Source organism: Pituophis catenifer, unplaced genomic scaffold (genome assembly GCF_029215685.1).
Source record: "Pituophis catenifer annectens isolate HBS135680 unplaced genomic scaffold, rPitCat1.0.hap2 SCAF_10, whole genome shotgun sequence".
Classification (NCBI taxonomy): domain Eukaryota; kingdom Metazoa; phylum Chordata; class Lepidosauria; order Squamata; family Colubridae; genus Pituophis; species Pituophis catenifer.
Window position 1 is genome coordinate 15298391 of NW_027256890.1, and position 18702 is coordinate 15317092.

The 18702-nt window shown below is 44.6% G+C and overlaps 3 protein-coding genes across 3 annotated transcripts; 1 reads left to right on the forward strand and 2 right to left on the reverse strand.

Annotated features, from left to right (window-relative positions):
- Positions 1-645: 645 nt before the first annotated feature.
- LRRC43 (leucine rich repeat containing 43) lies at positions 646-10896 on the forward strand. The gene is made up of 12 exons (XM_070951115.1): positions 646-732; positions 1308-1589; positions 1914-2024; positions 4482-4621; positions 5376-5614; positions 6221-6399; positions 7277-7400; positions 8014-8153; positions 9107-9247; positions 9426-9617; positions 9986-10088; positions 10754-10896. The coding sequence occupies exons 1-12, from the start codon at positions 646-648 to the stop codon at positions 10894-10896; spliced, it is 1881 nt and encodes a 626-aa protein (XP_070807216.1).
- Positions 10897-11532: 636 nt separating this feature from the next.
- On the reverse strand, positions 11533-15946 carry DIABLO (diablo IAP-binding mitochondrial protein). Its single transcript, XM_070950575.1, has 6 exons — positions 15885-15946; positions 14170-14290; positions 13441-13572; positions 13149-13259; positions 12846-12942; positions 11533-12245 (listed from the first exon to the last, which is right to left on the reverse strand). The coding sequence occupies exons 1-6, from the start codon at positions 15932-15934 to the stop codon at positions 12031-12033; spliced, it is 726 nt and encodes a 241-aa protein (XP_070806676.1). The 5' UTR covers positions 15935-15946; the 3' UTR covers positions 11533-12030.
- A 1330-nt stretch (positions 15947-17276) lies between these two features.
- On the reverse strand, positions 17277-17886 carry LOC139321765 (uncharacterized). The gene has a single exon (XM_070950639.1). It carries the CDS (start codon positions 17884-17886, stop codon positions 17716-17718), a length of 171 nt encoding a protein of 56 aa, XP_070806740.1. The 3' UTR covers positions 17277-17715.
- Positions 17887-18702: the final 816 nt, after the last annotated feature.

The following is an 18702-nucleotide window of genomic DNA, read 5'->3' on the forward strand; positions in this document are numbered from 1 at the left end:
CCTCTTCCTGCTGTATGTTCCGTAAGATTAAAAAAAGGGCTAAAATTCTGGAGTTTGGAGGCAGAAGAGTTAAGATAAAGATTTAAGTTTATTATTATTTAAACTGAATTCATCTGCCTCCAAACTCCAGAATTTTATAAATTTCAGGGACTTTTTATTTTTGGGGCCACCTCACACCTAGAGAGGGAGAACGGATTCTTGAGAAGGACATTGTGTGACATCAGACACTCGTCAAGTCATTTCCAGAAGGGTTTGCAACGGAAAGAACACCACAAAATAATTTTATTAAGATAAAAAACGAAATCTATCAGTTGAAAGTACAGCGAGGAGAACTCCAACTGCTGGCGTTCATCTCTCTAGCAAACTTTCCGGCCAACCCGGTGCTGGGACGGATGCTGTAGCCTCTGAGAGGGGCCCAGTTGGGTAAAGTTGGCACCGATTGTGGATGTTTAAAACCCAGATTAACAAACTGCAGGCTAACACAGAGGGGAGCCGCTTGGATATGGAGAAACCCCTCCCTTGGCTCTGCCCCCTTTAAGAGCAAGCAGCATCTCCCTCTCCTAGCGTCGCCGGGCGCCCCTAGCAACCGTATTCTGTATCCTAGCAACCGAAGACGCTGTTCGGTCCTGGAGCAGCCGCCATGCCATGGAGGCTCTGAGCGCCTCGGCTGCTTTTTGGGACCACCTGCGCACGTTGTGCCTGAACCAGTTTCCTTGCGGGGTGGGGAGCTGGGTAAGGGGGCAGCTTGGAGGGCATCCCCCAGAAAGAAAGCCAGGGGGGCTGTTATCTATTATCCCTCTCCCCTTTCCTGTTAGCTATTTCCTTAGCTACTTAGGACTATAACTTCGTTGTTTATATCTTAAGATGGATGTTGATTGCTTTTGTTTAGTATCTTACGACTGTCGCTGCTCTCTTATGATTTATAAAGATTGTATTTTAGGATTGTGATCGTGATTTATCACTTGTTGCTTGCACGTACACCAAGCGCGTCTGCAGCGAAGACAAATTCCTTGGGTGTCCGATTCTCACTTGGCCAATAAAGAATTCTTTTCTATCAAGAATTCTATTCTGAGGGGTACTGGCGGGCTCACTGCCCATCATCCACAGCCAAGCCCTTTGAGGATTCAGCCCAGACTAACTTCGGCTAATCATGGCTTAATTGCTCAAACCATGGTTAACCAGGCCAATGAGAGACCCTCTTAGTGCTTAGCTCCAAGGGGGAAGATACCCACCAAATGCAGCCACTCTGGGCATCCTCCATGCTCTGCCCTTCAATAGCTTCCCCCCTTCTGTGCCCCCCTCCGCAGAACAAATCCCGCTTCCCCCCTCGCCTGCTTCCCCGATTCCACGGCCTGCCTGCTCCCCGACCGGCCACTCTCCTCCGGCGCAATGGCCTCCTGTCGCCCAACGAAGAGACAGTGGAAGCCCTGACGGGGTTCCTGCGCTGCCCAGACTCCCCCTGGGCCTTGCCCCCCGACTGCAGCCCCGCCGAGCAGCAGCTGCGGGAGCTGGCCGTGCTGTGCCCCCAAATTGTCCGGACCGGTTTCGTCTGCTGCTACTTCAGGTCTCTCCGGATCGTGAACAAAGGGGTGAGTGGGAGGGCTCTGCTGACCCCCGAATCTTTGGGATTCATGTTCCCCTTCTTCAAAATGGGCCTAATGTGCCAGCAGCCCCCATTGGACTCTGGATTGATGGCTGGGGGGGGGGGTCTTCTCCTCCTTTGGGTGTGCAGGCTTGCCAAATGAGAGAAATGCTGGTTAGATTTGGGTTAGATTCGATCTCGTCGCCCTGGATCATCAATCTCACACATGTTGAATTGGAATGCTGGTCTGGAGGGTTGTTTGTGGGAATATGGGTCATCCGAATGACCTCTGGGTGTCCTGAGGCACATTCTCTTGACTCCCCCTTTTCAGGTGACCGAAATCGATGTGGGTTTGTTAAAGTTCCCCAATTTGGAAGAGCTGATCTTGACGGCAAATCGTATCAGCACCATCCCTGCTGCTAATCTCCCGCCGGGCCTGAAGGTAAATGGAAGAGGGGGAAAAATTCCCTGTTTTTGTTTTTATAAATCAGGGCACGCGGGCTGTGATTCCTAATAGAGAGAGCCCAACGCCAACATTTTGCCATTAGACATTTATATTGGCACAATGACCTTCTCCAGGGTCTCCAACCTTGGCAACTTTAAGACTTGTGGACTTCAACTCCCAGAATTACTCAGCCAAGCAAAGCTTTAAATTACATAGTCCTCAATTTATAACAGTTCATTTAGTGACCTTTCGAAGTTACAACAGCATTGAAAAAAGCGACTCGTGACTAGTTTTCACCCTTATGTCGATTGCAGGATTCCCCACATGGTCATGTGATTAAAATCTGCTGCTGGCAACTGGCATGTACTTACGACTGTTTTAAGGTCCTTGAGTCCCCTTTTGTAACCTTCCCTGCCAGCATCTCACAAGCAAAATTCAATGGGGGGGGAAGCCAGATTCACTTCATTATTTATTATTATTAATAATAATTAATATTAACTTCACTATTGATTATTAATTATAATTATTAATTATTATTAAGTGAATGATGAGGACCTCATGATTCACTTAACAGCTTCAGTGATTTGTCTAGCTACGGCAAAAAAGTTCATCAAATGGGGCGCAACTCACTTAAATGGTGGAAATTTCGGACCTCCATTTTGGTCGTAAGTCGAGGTCTATCTGTATTTGGATGAGAGCATCAGAGTTTTTTTGGGGGGGAAATAGGTGAGACCTATATCAGGGCTTCTGATCACAAGCAGATTTAAGCTGCTCGGACTCACTTTGCAGAGTGAGATGGTCAGGCACATGAGTTTAATAATAAATAGATAAATCAGGATTAAAAACTTACTCCTTGTTTGCCCTCCCCATGCAATCCTGGGCCTTCGTTACACAAGGGGAAAAAATGACGCAAACTCCCATGATCTTATCCAAAAGAGTGTAGTAAAGGTAAGATACACACCAATACATAAGATAATTTTTTTTTAAAAAAGCCAACTTTTGTAGGTGGGTGAGTGGGAAGTTTTTTAAATTAAACAGAATTGGGCCTGATTCATTCTTGGATAGTTGACGAGATCCTCGCGGGGGAAACAGGTAAAAACCCTTTCAAGATCTCTGAGGGATAAACCACTTTTCTCTCATGCGTGGAAAGTGATAAGAAAGCGTACACGGTGTCCAGAGGAATAAAACACCCTTTGGGAGTCTCCCTCCTGTGGACATCCTTCCGTCACTTCGCCCTATTTGGGCATGTGGTGAGCTGTCCTTCCTGTCGGTCGGAGAAAGGAGATAAAATGGCTTTTATTGCCGGCTGGTGTGAGTTCCTCGCCCGCTGGCCTTATCTTGCGGTTGAAAATAGAACATTTAGACTGTAATGAAGCCTGCCCGTCATGGTCATAACTCTGATGGTCATAAAAACGGGTAGATGGTTTTTTTTTCCAACAGTCCTTAAGCAAAGCGACACTACAGTTGGCACCCTTAGTAAATTTCTCTTGCTGAGTAAGGCAAGGATGTTAAGTGAGTTGGGACCTCATTTTACAATCCTTTCGTCGTTGTCGTTGTTGTTTTACCGCAGCTGTTGAGCAAGTCACGGCAGTTGTTAAGTGAAACTGTGCGGCTTCCCTCATTGACTTTGCTTGTCGGAAGCCAGTAACCGTCAGAAGTCCATGCCAGTTTGGCATGCCTCTGAATTTGGATCATGTGACCATGGGGATGCCGCAAAGTTGAAAACCAACCTTAAGTCGCTTTCTTCAGTGCCATTGTAATTTCGAATGGCCACTAAATGAATGATTGCTGTGGTGGTGCAGTGGTTAGAAGGCAGCATTGCAGGCTAATTCTGCTGACTGCCGGCTGCCAGCAGTTCGATCCTGACGGCTCAAGGTTGACTCAGTCTTCCCTCCTTCCGAGGTCACTAAAATGAGGACCCCAGATTTTTGGCGACTCTGTAAAGCGCTTAGAGAGGGCCGGAAAGCACTGTGAAGCCATATATAAGTCTAATTGCTTTTGCTATTTGCATCTCCATTTATTTTTCCCGCCTTCCTCCCTTCCTTTTTTTTTAAAAAAATATTTTTTATTCAACATTTTTCACTTTTAAAATCACAGTTACACTTTCACAGCTTTCCGTTATCGGAATTTTTTCTTACATTCAACTTATCCTTCAGCTTATTGTATACATATACATTCTTATTTCTTAAGTAATTGATTGATTGATTGATTGATTACATGTATTTATATGCCGCCATTCTCCCAATTATTTATATAATATATGCAATTATTTATTTATTTATATAATATATGCAATGAATACATATCTACTACACACTAAATATATATTTTTTTCATTATATTATCTTCTCTTTAACATTCCCTATACATTGATGTTAGATGTCTTTTCCAGCCAAGTATACCACTTATTCCATGTCTCCCTTCCATCCATTCCTCCATCCCTCCTTCCCTCAGGTGCTGGAGCTTTGTGGCAATCAAGTGCAGAGTTTAAAGGACCTGTGCACGTCCCCCCCAGCCGGACTCCAGCATCTGGGTCTCAGCCACAACTGCCAGCTTGGTTCCTCGGAAGAACAATATTTGGCACCTGTTTTCTGGTAAGTACGAAGGGAGTCAGTTGCAGGGAGGGTAAAGAGATTTCCCCCTTTTTTAATTGTTCTAACTGTCAGGAAATTTCTCCTTAGTTCTAGGTTGCTTCTCTCCTTGATGAGTTTCCACCCGTTGCTTCTTGTCCTGCCCTCAGGGGCTTTGGAGAATAGTTTGACTCCCTCTTCTTTGGGGCAGCCCCTGAGATATTGGAAGACTGCTATCATGTCTCTCGTAGTCCTTCTTTTCATTAAAGTAGACATACCCAGTTCCAGCAACCTTTCTTTATATATATTTTAGCCTCCAGTCCCCTAATCCTCTTTGTTGCTCTTCTCTGCACTCTTTCTAGAGTCTTCACATCTTTTTTATATCGTGGTGGCCAAAACTGAATGCAATATTCCAAGTGTGGCCTTATTACCAAGGCATTATAAAGTGGTACTAACACTTCACATGATTGTGATTCTATCCCTCTGTTTATGCAGCCTAGAACTGTGTTGGCTTTTTTGGCAGCTGCTGCACACGGCTGGCTCCTTGGTGGTCCTTGGTGCTTTCTGAGCTTGGTGGTTTTCTTGCAGACGTCTCATTATCCATCTAGGTAACATCATCAATGCTGCAGCAATATTGTTACCTAGTTAGTTAATGAAACATCTGCAAGAAAACCACCGAGCTCAGAGAGCACCAAGCCAATCCCTCCTTTCAACCCTGAGCTGCAAATACTCTTTTATAAGGAGCTGTGTTGTAGCTACATATTGTTCTCCTCCTCAGGCCCAACCTCGTCTCCCTGGACTTGAGCTACAACAACTTCACCGACCTACTGAGCCTCCTTTCCACACTTTCCACCTTGAAAAAACTCCGCATCCTCATCCTGCAGGGAAACCCTTTTGCCCTCCTGCCGGGTTACAGAGGTTTTACCATCGACAGCCTGTCCCACATCTCCGTCTTTGATGATGTCATCATCACCCCGGAGGAGAGGCACAATTTCCTCAACCTGTCCACCTTCCCAGGTGAGTCTTCCTCCGGTCCTCCATCCCGGCATGCAAAGTTCTGCTTGTGTAAGTCCAGACAGGAGCATCTTTGCGGGAGCATCATTGGCAGGGGTGAAATCCAGCAGGTTCTGACAGGTTCTAGAGAACCGGTAGCAGAAATTTTGAGTAGTTCGGAGAACTGACAAACGCCACCTCTGGCTGATCAGAATTTTTACTACCGGTTCTCCGAACTACTCAAAATTTCCGCTACCGGTTCTCCAGAATTGGTCAGAACCTGCTGAAACCCCCCTCTGGTCCAATCTCTTCTTAAAAGCTTCCAGTGTTGGAGCATCCATAACTTGGATGGCAAGTTGTTCCACTGGTTAATTGTTCTCACTGCCAGGAAATTTCTCCTTAGTTCTGACCTTGACTAGTTTCCATCTGTTGCTTCCTGTCCTGCCTTCAGGGGCTTTGGAGAATAGGTGGACCCTCTCTTCTTTGGGGCAGCCCCTCAAATATTGGAAGACTGCTATCATGTCAACTCCAATCTCGCTCCACAGTTTGCTAAACAAATTCACATTATTCACTCCCGTCTGGAGCTTGGAGAAATTCAGATTCCCACCCCCCCCTCCCCTGCTTTTCCAGAGGCCTTACTGACGGATGTCCAACTGATAGTCACCCTTGGCAAAATGCGAGGGGTCCCCAACCCATTTAATCCAGAGGATCTGGGAAACAGTCCCGACTCCCCGATCATAGCCTACAGCTACTATGTGACGTATGAATTTGCCAAAGGAGAAAAAAAACAGGAGAAGGCAGACAGCAAGGTAAGACGTTTTTGGAACTTTTTAGTCATTTGTTTCTAAATGATATGCACACATATAATCTGGGGGGGACCAGGCTTAACAGCAGTGACTCTGAGAGGGATCTTGGAGTCTTAGTGGACAATCAGCTAAATATGAGCCAGAAGTGTGCAATGGAGCTTAAAAAAACCAATCCTAAATTTCATGAACAGAGGGATTCAATCAAGATCAAGTGAGGTACTAATACCACTCTATAAAGCCTTAGTAAGACCACACCTAGAATATTGCATCCAGTTTTAGTCACCACACTATAAAAAAGAGGTTGAGACTCTAGAAAGAGTGCAGAGAAGAGCAACCACGATGATGAGGGGACTGGAGGCTAAAATATACGATGAACGGTTGCAGGAACTGGGCATGGCTCGTCTAGTGAAGAGAAGGACCAGGGGAGACAGGATAGCCGTGTTCCAATACTTGAGGGGCTGCCCCAGAGAGGAGGGGGTCAAGCTGTTTTCCAAAGCACCTAAAGGTCAGACAAGGAATAACGGATGGAAACTGACCAAGGAGAGATTCAACCTGGAAATAAGGAGAAATTTTCTGACAGTGCGAACAATCAACCCATGGAACAGAAGTTACCTTCAGATGTTATGGGAGCTTCATCACTGGAAGCTTTCAAGAAGAGACTGGACTGTCATTTGTCAGAAATGGTGTAGGGTCTCCTGCTTGAGTGGGGGGTTGGACTAGATGACCTACAAGGTCCCTTCCAACTCTGTTAATCAGTTAAATCTGATATTGGGGTGCATGTTTAAAAACAGACCAAATCAGGGATGACACTCAGTTAATAAAAAAACAAAAAAAGCAGGATGAAGCATTTGAGGGTACCACAGGTGTTTTTCTCCTCCAGCACAGGGGCACGTTGGTTCAAGGAGATGCGGTGAGCTCGCCCTTAGCGACGGTGGCTGGAGAGACAATTGAGACTGGGTCTTCTCAGCCTTCGCCCAAGTCAGACCAGCTGCCCGAGCCAGGTGGTGCGTACCCTTCTTGGTGCGATTAAACACAGCAGGTAGGAAAGAGGGATCTGCTCCTTGGGCTCTTTGGGGTGCGAGGCGCCCAGCTTTTGAAGACTCTCACTGTGACTGCAGGCCCGAGGCTTAACCAGGTTACCGGAGATATACGTGATACATTGACCCATCACAAAAAGAGCAAGGTTTAGCCAGCAAGCCAGGCTGCGAGAACGAAAGGCAGGTTAGCTAGCGCCAACCAATTCAACCGGTTGTGGGAAAGACTCGTTTAAAAAAAAAAAAAGCAAACAAATTTAAATAGCATGCTGCAGGAACGCAGCGCAAGCTCGCATTTCCCCAGAGTTTTTTTCTCTGTGTTTTTACACCTATAATAGGTAGTCAGTTCCTGACCTTTGCAGAGAAAAACATCCGATTTTGAGTCTATGCGTTGAGGACTTCTGGGTAACTGAAGAATTTGGACAATGAGGGAGGAGGAGGGATGAATCCCTGGCTTGTGGCTTCAGCTCTCTTGTACCAAAACGTCTCTGCCACTAAGTGGGAACGATGGCGGACGGAATGGAAAGCTGGTAACCGCCGTTGGTTAAATGGCAGTTTTTTTCCCCCTTTCTCGCCCACTTAGCAAATACGCACTCTACCGCCAAGAAGGGCTGGACAGAGATCATCGACTGCGACTACCGAAAAGAGCATCTCACTGAGGATCTGGTGTCTCTCAGAGATTATCTTCTGGCTGGAACCACTGTGTCGGTTATTGAGGAAAAGGTGGTTCTTAACACTTTGGTTTAGAAAAAAACTCCTCCTCGGACTGGTGCGAGCGTGTGTTTCCTTAAGCGCCTCATGCCATCAAGTAGTTCAGCAGAGCTTAACCCTCTGTCTTTCTTTAAACGTGGGTTTCCCAACAGCAGGGCTGCCGGAGGGTGTTTGCGGTTTTATTTTATTTGATCAATTTTTAGTACTTCCCATTGGATCCTTTTTTATTTAACTAATATTTTTCGGACGAGGTAACGGCGTAGACCATAACACAGACAAAAGTTTTTTTTTTTTTGCTGGGGACTGATAAGGCATGGGAAAAAGAAAGAAGCCCCATGGCAACTTACTTACTTACTTACTTACTTACTTACTTACTTACTTACTTACTTACTTACTTACTTACTTATTTATTTATTTATTTATTTATTTATTTATTTATTTATTTATTTATTTATTTATTGGTTCGATTTATATGCCGCCCTTCTCCGGAGACTCAGGGCGGCTTACAATGCGTTAAGCAATAGCCTTCATACTTTTTGTATATACCTGCTTAGTAGGGCTTTCGCCCCCCCCCAAGCGGTATTCTTTTTTATACAAAGTCAGCTTATTGCCCCCACAATCCGGGTCCTCATTTTACCTACCTTGGAAGGATGGAAGGCTGAGTCAACCTTGAGCCTGGTGAGATTTGAACTCGCAGTAATTGCAGGCAGCTGGCAGTTATGTGCTACTTAACAGCACTTTAGTCCGCTGCACCACCAAGGCTCCTTAGTCCAAGTTTTTGTACTTGTCTGCGATAAAGACATTTTTGTCTTCAATTGGAAGTCTGTCTTCCTTCCTTCCTTCCCTTCCTTTCCTCCCCCTCCCTATACTCCTTTTCCTTTTTCTTTTCCTTTCCTCCCTTCCTTCTTTTCCTGTCTTCTCCAGCTCAAACTTTCTTCCAGAGCAACGAAACACTCATTTTCCAGGTTGTCTCCTGGCCTGTGATCCACACTCCCGAAGAAAAACCAAGCAAGAAAGGAAAGGGGAAAAAAGGAGAGAAAGGAAAAGCCGATTCGGGAAAGGCAGAAAAAGGGAAGGAGAAAGAGAAGGAGAAAGACACTGGAAAGGTAAGGCTGGGAGAAGCAGAACAATTGTGTTTTGTGTCTCTTCCAAGATTGGAGGATGGAGTGAGAGAAACAAGACAGATGCATGTGGTTGCATCCATGGTGTGTTTGTGGGAGGCAAAAAAAAGCCCAAGATGGTGGCCAGAATCCTGCAGTCAAATTCCCTTCTGTGTCCAACTAGGGTGGGAAGAAAAAGAAAAAGAAATCCCCGTCCCCAGAGCTGCGAAGTGACCCCCCCATCGTGAAGATCCTGGGCTCTTCTCACGTCAGCTTAGAAAAGCTGCTAGCAGGGGCCTCGTTGCTGGAGACCGTCTGCGATTTTGGGGTACAGATAACCGAGCGGAACGTTACCCCGCCATCGCCCAAAGACAAGGTACCTGCTGAGGGCGAATTTGCCTTTTCAAAAATCCTGTGTGGAAATTGCGGGGGAAGATATTTATTTCATCAGTTGGTATAGCTGCTCACCATCTCAACACCATCTCCCCACAAGTGGTGGGGAGCTATGTTAAAAAAAAACAAGAAAAAAAAAACACCCAATATTAAATAAACCAAAAAGCAATATCAAATAAAAACTATTAAATAAAAATGAAAAAAAAAAAAAAAACCCGATATGAAAGAAAAACGGCATGAAAGAAAAATGAAAACAATATTAAAAATGACATTCGTCATTTAATTTATGACAAAACAAGGAAAGTTTCTGCAGTTGAGTGAAATGTAGAAATCTGCCTTCTACTTTTGCAGGAGGGTAAGAAGGGTGCCAAAAAAGACCCCAAAGCCAAATCTGGGACCGACAGCATGAGCTCCAAAAGAACCCCCCCACCCCCAACCCCATCCCCTGTCAAAGGTAAGCTAGAAAGCTCAGCTTTTGGAGCATTGGCAGCTGTGAGCAAATGTGTTTTAACAATCTGAATGACACTAACTCTCCAAACCTAGACTCTCACCCAATACGGGAACATTTAAGTGTATTCAAAAGTGGTTTAACTTCATTTTTGTATTTTTTTAACACCTGTCCTTCCATCTTGAGCCCAGACAAGATCTCACCGGCAAGTTTTTGCTGCCATCATATGGACTAGAAACTTTAAAAAAAAGAGAAACGATTGGCAAAGCACACTGCCCTAAGCAATGTTGCCTGAGTGGCCTTCTTATGCCTACCTCCAGGTTTTAGGATTCTGCTGACCAACATTTCTAACCTTGGCCGCTTGAAGGTGGTTGGACTCCAATTCCCAGTGTGCTGGCTGGCCGAGGAATTCTGGGAGTTGAAGTCCACTCATCTTCAAACGGCCAAGGTTGAGAAACACTGGTGCTGATGTTCTCCAATCGGTGTCCTTGACTTTCGATTTCCACTTTAAGAGAACCTCAGCCTGCCCGAGAGCTGGTTGGAGGATGCCTTGTACGTGTCCACCTGGTTTCGTACACAAGAAAGTTCACACAAGACAATCAGATTCAGAGAGGACACGATGAACCTGCACAACTGCTAATGGAGGGATTGATTTCTGGGTTTTTTTGCAGGAAAGGGGCGGAAGAAGGATTCTGCAGAGGGACCCGATCTGCAACACAGCCAGCCCCTGCCTTTGACCGTGGAGTTTCAAATGCAACACATCAAGTGGGACTCGGCTTCCTCCATCTTAAAAATGCTGGAAGCCTCGGAATAGGTTTGAAGAGAGCAAGAGACTAAGGAGGCTCTGGGCGCACGTTTTGATGCTGGTCCTTTCTCGAGTGTGATGTGGCTCTTCGTTGCTTTACTGCAATGGATATAATCTATAGAACATGGCCAGACTTTTTTTGCTCCTCCTTTAGACCAGAGTTTCTGCTGGCTGGGGAATTCTGGGAATTGAAATCCACCCGTTTTACAGCTGGCGAAGTTGGGGAACACCGCGTAAGAGCAAAGCTAGAAGCGAACAAGACTTTTTCTGTTGCTCAAATCAACACCCAAATTTGTGGGCGACTGCATAGGGACATTGCATAAATTAAACGACGAACGTATGCAGGCGCTCAAACTACAAGCTCCCGTTTTAGCTCAATGCAAACTTAACTCCGCTAAAGTGGTTCTAAAACCTGGCATCATCAGAAAAGTCAATAAAATAATTAGAGAGATGCGTCCTCTCTCCAAATGTTGTCTATTTCACACAGCTCCCAGTTTGAATTCTGAATGCGGCTGCTTTAAAGAGGGAGTTTGTAGCCAAAGGTGACTCCCTTTGGCTACAAGCTAAGCCTGGTCCTCAATCGTAACGACAGACCTGTTTTTTCCAGAGCACTTTTCACCCTTCCGTTACCACAAAGGAGTCGAATTCTGTTCCTTGGATTTTTATTTTAAAAATTGGTTCGGGGAGAATGATCCCGAGTACATCACTAGAAAAACAACAACACACACACAAAAAAATGACATTTAGGCTCCAAACGGTTAAAATTTCCCACAACTAATCTTTGAAATTTCAAGTAGAACATTTGTCCTTCACAACACCAGCGCTTTTCACTTTTTTCTTTATAAAAAAAAAAAAAAGGCAACACAAGACACAGCCCTTAGTGATTACAACGCGCAATTATCTCTATAGCTTCTGGTGGCGGATGGATCGTCTCAAATCAGCCCTCAAAAGCACCAGAAAAATCATCCCTTGGTAGATCATTTCGCATTTGCATAGCTGTGAACTTAAACAGACAGGCAACAGAACACCCAAAGCTCAAAGCTGAGGGCCAACCGGGCTGGGGGAGCCGGAGAGCGGCATCCATTCCCCCTTCTCCGTGGCGTTCCTTCCCGCCAAGCAGGATCGTGTCCACGCTAGCAGCCCTCAATCTTCACGAAGGTAAGCTTCCTCTGTTTCTTCACTGACGGCCTGCTGGGAGGTCGCTAGCAAAGGTTCCTCTTCCTTCAACTTCAGGAGCTCCTCCGTTTGAGCCTCAGCCAGCTTGGTTTCGGCCTTCTGGGACAGCTGCCGTGCTTCTTGGACTTGGTTTTTCACTAGCTGGATGTGGTTGTGGGTTGACACCGAGGCTTGGTCAGCCCCTGAAAAGAAAAGGTTGGCTCAATGATTTTCGTTTTTGCAGAAGCAGCGTTTGTGCATTTTCAAGGCCACTCAGATTACAGTAACACGAACTCACATTAAACAGGATTGGAATCCAGCCATGGTAGAGTTACTAAATCTTAGTAAATTAGGGATTAGGATTAACAACTCCCACTGATTTAAGTGGACTCACAGCTCTACCTTTGGATTTAACCCACAATATGTACACCTCTCTCGGTGGTAAAGCTAGATTGGTCTTGTAGCCCTCCTTTCTCCTTTAGGGGTTTGTTGGTTGCACATTTTTAAATGAAAACACACATGCACACCCTTTATATCACGCACAAGTTCATCCTCAAGACCAGCAGGTCAATTGGGGTTCCTAAGATGCTTTTAAGAGTTAGTGAAATGTTAAAAGGCGTATTCTGAATGTCTGAAGGGATTTAAGTAACTTCAGTGCAGTTCCACCCTTTCGGAGACTGTTCAGTGCAATATAACATTTCTTGTTTAAAACGTTTTTCCAACAGGTGGAAAAATGAAAAAGGCATTTGATTCTGTCAAGTCTGAAGGAGGGGGTGAGATGAAGAGGCTTGCACGCATCTCACCTGACTGATATGCTGCTTCTGCAGCCATCTCTGAAAGCCGCAGTGCGGACATCCACCTGGATTCCAAGTTGAGATATTCCTGCTGCTTCGACGTCATCTGAACAAAGCCAGGATTAAAACGATTAAATCCTGTGCACCCTTTGCACAGCTTCCAGATTATTCTCACCCGAGGTTCCTTAATTATGGGCACCCATTAGATATTACCAAGGATTTGACCCTCTTGGGTTCCTACACAACATTGTTCAGATACTGGAGCCCTCCTGAGTCCCTGAAGGACAAAAAGCACCAGCTCAGGTTGCTCACCTCCACTCGGGCCCCGATGATTACTTGCCAAACCGCATCCTCTTCTTTGGAATTCATTTTCCCCAGTAGATGCGTGTATTTTTGGTACAGGGACACCAGTGTGTAAACTGCCTGTAAATAAACCCAGCCTGTTACGGTTCTACCTGTCTAGAGTTTAACATTTACTTTTTACTTCATATTTGGGAATTGTAGGCCACTTTTTGGAACCAAGCTTTCTTTCCTACAATGGCTTAACATACAGTTGTACTTGCACCACACTGCCAGACGTGGCATCCTGAAGGCAGTGTCTTACCGTTGTATATTCTGTTAGAGCATCAATTAATGCGTAAGTGGTTTGAGAAAGGAGCGTCCCGGTACTGTCGGTGACTAAAGAGACTGCTCTTCGGATCAAGGCTTCATTGCTTAGAGAACCCGGATCGTGTTTCTGAAAAGACAAACATGACGTGCTGCTTCAAAAGCAGAATGACTTTTCAAAACTGGCAGAAAAGGAAATAATGTGTGTTGTCATTAAAAAGAAAAAAAAAAAGCCCCATAGGAACTGTTATATAACTGTAAACAAGTCAACTGTAAACATAAGAAAGCAAGAAATCGAAAGGTTTTGCTGGAAAAATAGAGCAAAAAATAATTGCAATAAATCTGGGGGTTCTTATTGCTTTTTAGCCTCTTGGCTAAGATTAAGTGATGGATTAATATACATTTTAACTGCAAAACTTCAGGTAAACAACTTGGCTGTTGCAGAAACTGAGTTCTACTGGGCTCTATGTAGTTTTCCCTCACAAAAGAAAGCAATTTCTCAGTAAATAACTAGCAATATTTTTTTTAAAGTTCCATTCTAGCATTACGTGGGAATGTTTGAGAATAACCTTTTCAGTCTGAACACCTGCAAAAGCTGTCAAGAGTTGGAAAAGGGAAAAGAATAACGAACACTTAGAATATAGTGACAGATTTACCTAAAGAAGGCTGTAAAACTAAACCTAAGGAGAAGCTCATATTCTGGCATTAGAATAAAACGGGAAGCTACCTGTGCAATCGGAATAGCGGCCAAGGTCATTCCAAAGCCCAGAGTGGTCATTTTCTTCCACGGCGCCCTCAATCCAGGCACACATTGCGTCCTCACACTGGAGAAGAGTGGAAAGTTCCGCCTAGAGAAAACGACATGCCGTCAAGGTACAAGAGTAGTGAGCAAACAAAAACAAAACAAAAAAAAGAACAAGCCAACAGCCCGAACCCAGCACATTGAAGGCCTCCTGCAGCAGCGTGTAAGAAAAGCGGGGCTTATAAACACATTTCAAGGGGCAGAATTAGGAAAGCAGGGCACCCCTCCTAAAATTCAAATCTTTGTTGTCAGTGCACAACACATGTTCAATGAAGTTGGTGGAGCACCCTCAGTGCACCCCCCCCAACACAATACAACTCACAGTGAAGACAAAATCCCTAACCCAATAAATCCTATTAACAAAACACCCAGTCCTATTGCACCCGTGTGAACACGTTACACGTTGCGCTGGCCCTGCAAGTCCATCGTACTACGTAGTTACGATGTTATTTCTCATTCAGGAGCCTGACAGCCCACGGATAAAAACCGTTCTTCAGCCTGTTTGTGTGGCTGGCTATACTTCTATATCTCCTTCCCAATGGTAGGAGGGTAAAGAAATGATGACCAGGGTGAGAGTCATCCCTGAGAAATTTCCTCCCTCTTCTAAGAACCCATAACACAGTTTAAAAAAGCAAAATAAAGAGAGAGAGAGAGAGAGAGAGAGAGAGAGAGAGAGGGGAAATCTGGCTGTCTTTAGCAACAGAGGCCAGCAGGTCCTTTCTCCTTACATCTCAACCGACCATGAACTTTTATGCAGGTTTCTGCCCCTGGTTTCTTCCTCCAGCCCCACTCTTTTAACTCTTATTTATTGTCGGGTTGTTTTATTGTTGTGAGCCGCCCCGAGTCCTGCAGGAGAAGGGCGGCATATAAATCTGACAAAATAAATAAATAAATAATTGGGGGGGAGGCAATTTCCTACCCTAATCCCCCCCCCCAGATCCACATCAAACCCCCTTTTTAGACATAGAATAACAGAGTTGGAAGGGACCTTGGAGGTCTTCTAGTCCAACCCCCTGCTTAGGCAGGAAACCCTCCACCACTTCGGACAAATGGTTATCCAACATCTTCTTTAAAACTTCCAGTGTTGGAGCATTCACAACTTCTGGAGGCAAGGAGTTCCACTGGTTAATTGTTCTCACTGTCAGGAATTTTCTCCTTAGTTCTAGGTTGCTTCTCTCCTTGATTAGTTTCCACCCATTGCTTCTTGTCCTGCCCTCAGGGGCTTTGGAGAATAGCTTGACTCCCTCTTCTTTGGGGCAGCCCCTGAGATACTGGAAGACTGCTATCATGTCTTCCTCCCCTTTTCGGGCAGGAAGAGGCGAGATCTTGGCATCCACAGAGCCAACCCCCCTCCTCCCCATTGGGAGGACACCAAGCAAGGAGGCCTCGCCCAGCAGCCCTAATAGAAACCCCACGCAAGATATGGCTGCGGATGATGGGAATCGAGGTCCAAGGCGGCCCGGGACCCCCAACCCGGAGAGGCCGCTCGTCCGCCGGTGTAAGCAGCGCCCAAGGGAGAGCCGCAGGGAGGGTGAAAAGGGCCCGGAGCTCCCAGGGAAGACGAGGCTCGGCCTCCCGGGAGCCCCTCGGCCTCGGAGCTCGGGGAAGCGGAGGGAAGAAACCGAAGCCGCGATGAATACCCGAAAAAGGCGCAGCAGCGCCACAGCCAACGGCTCCCCGCCGACGCCATCTTGGCCCTCTCTCTCTCTCAATGACAACAAGGCGCACAGGAAATGACGTCTTCTTCCAACGCCCAGTTTAATCGCAAGAGCGGATTGTCGGAGAGACAGTTTAGCCCTCCTGCTCTACGTGCCCACAATTACGTCATTCCGAGTTTCCTTTCCTGGCTCTTCTTTTCTGACCGCGCCCACTTTGTGGTGAGGTCATGGTTTCCGCTCTAGGATGGAACGAGTTTCCTTCGATTTCCAATGGAAAGCGAAGGCCTTGCATCATAGAGTCAGCGAGATCTAGATCGTCAGACCATAGTCGGTAGTTCATTCTTTGCCGGAAACAGAAAAAGCTATTTTTTTAAATGGGTGGGGTGGGGTGTTCGCGCATGATTTATTGGAGAGCGCATGCGCCCCTCCACCCATCACTTGATAAGCTTAGTTAGTGCATTTAGTGCAACAGTTTTAATGTTACTAATTTGCCAAAATAAAAATTTTTTCAACTTTTCAAAGGAGTCAAGCAGTGAACACCATAAAAAAAGTGATTTTTCAGAATGTTTTAAAATTACTTTTAATAATTATTTTTATTTCTATCATTGATTTCTATAATTATTTTTATTTGTATTATTTGTACATTCCAATATAAGGCGTCCTGGGCATTTCACTCATTACATTTTTAATTGGCTTGCAAGATCTGCCTTAGTGTATATGTTTGCAGCTGGTTAAGAACTAACTTTAAATCATTATTAATTTGATATTGAGGTCAGAATTAAACTCTTCTGAATCCTATGGTTTTACACATACATTCACACATTTCAAACAGGCAGCTTTGCACAAGCCAAAACAGGCATTAATGTCTAGTATATTTTAATTGGTTTTTTATTATTAACGTTTGTATTACATGTATTTTTATCGTTCGCTGTTCACCGCCCTGAGTCCCTTAGGAATAGGGCGGTATATAAATTTAATAAATAAATAAATAAATAAATAAATAATGTCAATCAAGTCAGCAAGCTAGAAACCCACCAATAACTCAATTATTGGGCAATTAATTTCCCTTGAAGAGAAACTGAAACATTCAGGAGCTTCAGACAAAATATCCATACAGCATACTTCTGACACTTACATAAAGGATTGGAGTTAAAGCGTATGTTAAATTTTATTAATAAGAAACGTAAAACAATAAAAAGCAGCTTTGTTGTTACTGAACTTTTATCAAGTAAACATTTATCAATCACTTAGAATACGCAGGACTGTGTATGCATGTTCAATTTTCCTTTTTTTCAAAAGCTTAGACATTATAAAATGTAGCAATGTGAGTTGTTATGCTTAATTTTTGTAAGCATTTAACACAGACAATCCTAGACCTGCAAATAATTTTATTGAGCTGTTTTTGGAAGAGGAAGCTGTCTTGACACCGGAACTATAAAAACCTCATTAAAAAATGAAAAAAAAAAAATCAAAAGTGAAGATCGGGAGTTAATTTCAGAGTTCAATCAAAGCGAGGCAAGAAGTCGACATCAAAGTGTTTTAACAATATCAGGAAATAAAAGGCATGTTGCAACCTGCCAGCTTTTAATATGGATATCCCTGCGAGATTATAGAAGAAAAAAAAATGGATTGGAGAGAGGAATAATAACTCTCCAAGATTCTGATAATCGAGAAACAGATTTTAAAAATGAAATCTTAGCTTGAACCCAAGTGGTTCCTTTTAAAAAGTGCCAGGATCATCACGAAACAAAATTAAAGGGCTGTTTTGTCCAGCTGAGGTCTCCAGAGCTCCAGACGAAACTCTAACACGCTGTCACTTTAGCACAAGGAAGTAAGTCGTCCATCCAGCCAACAACAGCGCCCCAAACAAGACGGTGTAACTGAAGAGCACAAAAGCCAAGAGTTCCTTCATCACCTTCAGAAAATGGAGAGTAAAGGATTCTTGCACCATCCTGGAGTTCAAAGGTGGCGGGGAAAACTGCATGGGAACAGCTGGATCTGGAAGAGAGAGGGAAGGAAGGCGGGAAAAGAGAACCACAGAATTAAAGAGGCCACCAACGACAAGCTGGTTCGTGATCTACAACAGGTGATTTAAAGCAGAGGATCGTAGACAGAACTACGGGTGGTTCTGTCTAGGATCCTCGACGTTAAGACCACAATTGAGCCCAACATTTCTTTCACTAAGCGAGACATTTGCTAAGTGAGTTTTGCCCCGTTGTACGACCTTTCTTGCCACATTTGTTAAGTGAGTCACCACAGTTTTTAGGTTAGTGACATGGTTGTTAAGCGAATCCGGCTTTCCCTATTGCTTGTCAGAAGGTTGCAAAGGGGATCACGAGACCCCGGGATACTGCAACTGTCATAATTTTGAGTCAACTGCCAAGTGTCTAAATTTGATTGCGTGATCCTGGGGATGCTGTAAGGGTTGTTAAGTGTGAAAAATGGTCCTAAGTCACTTTTTTTCAGGGTCGTCGTAACTTTGAACTGTCGCTAAATGAACTGTTGAATGTCGAAGGCTATCTGCATTGAGAAAGAAGCTTTATTGGGCATCATGTTCTGCCTGCTGAGTAAATTGGCCTAGAATTAAAATATGGGTCTGTTTGGGAGTGAGGTCACTGGAAGACAATTTTGCAAGCTTTGACCATAATTTTTAGGAAAGCTGATGCAAGCGGCCAGCCTGATAGGATTCCAGGCTGTGCAGCCACAGAACCTCAAGATATATAGCTAATATATCCATTAGTATCAACTAAATCCAGCCATCAAAGCAGTCAATTCTTCCAGAGGGACCCTACTTTAATAT

Bases quoted from the DNA above. Each gene is read 5' to 3' on its own strand.
- DIABLO (XM_070950575.1), bottom strand. From the start codon at position 15,934: ATGGCGTCGGCGGGGAGCCGTTGGCTGTGGCGCTGCTGCGCCTTTTTC. The intron at 13,573-14,169 runs GTAGCTTCCCGT...TTGTCTTTTCAG, and splicing joins CCGCTATTCCGATTGCACAG to AAACACGATCCGGGTTCTCT. The intron at 13,260-13,440 runs GTAAGACACTGC...GTTTATTTACAG, and splicing joins CTCTAACAGAATATACAACG to GCAGTTTACACACTGGTGTC.
- LOC139321765 (XM_070950639.1), bottom strand. From the start codon at position 17,886: ATGCAGTTTTCCCCGCCACCTTTGAACTCCAGGATGGTGCAAGAATCC.
- LRRC43 (XM_070951115.1), top strand. From the start codon at position 646: ATGGAGGCTCTGAGCGCCTCGGCTGCTTTTTGGGACCACCTGCGCACG. The intron at 5,615-6,220 runs GTGAGTCTTCCT...CTGCTTTTCCAG, and splicing joins CAACCTGTCCACCTTCCCAG to AGGCCTTACTGACGGATGTC. The intron at 6,400-7,276 runs GTAAGACGTTTT...TTTCTCCTCCAG, and splicing joins AGGAGAAGGCAGACAGCAAG to CACAGGGGCACGTTGGTTCA.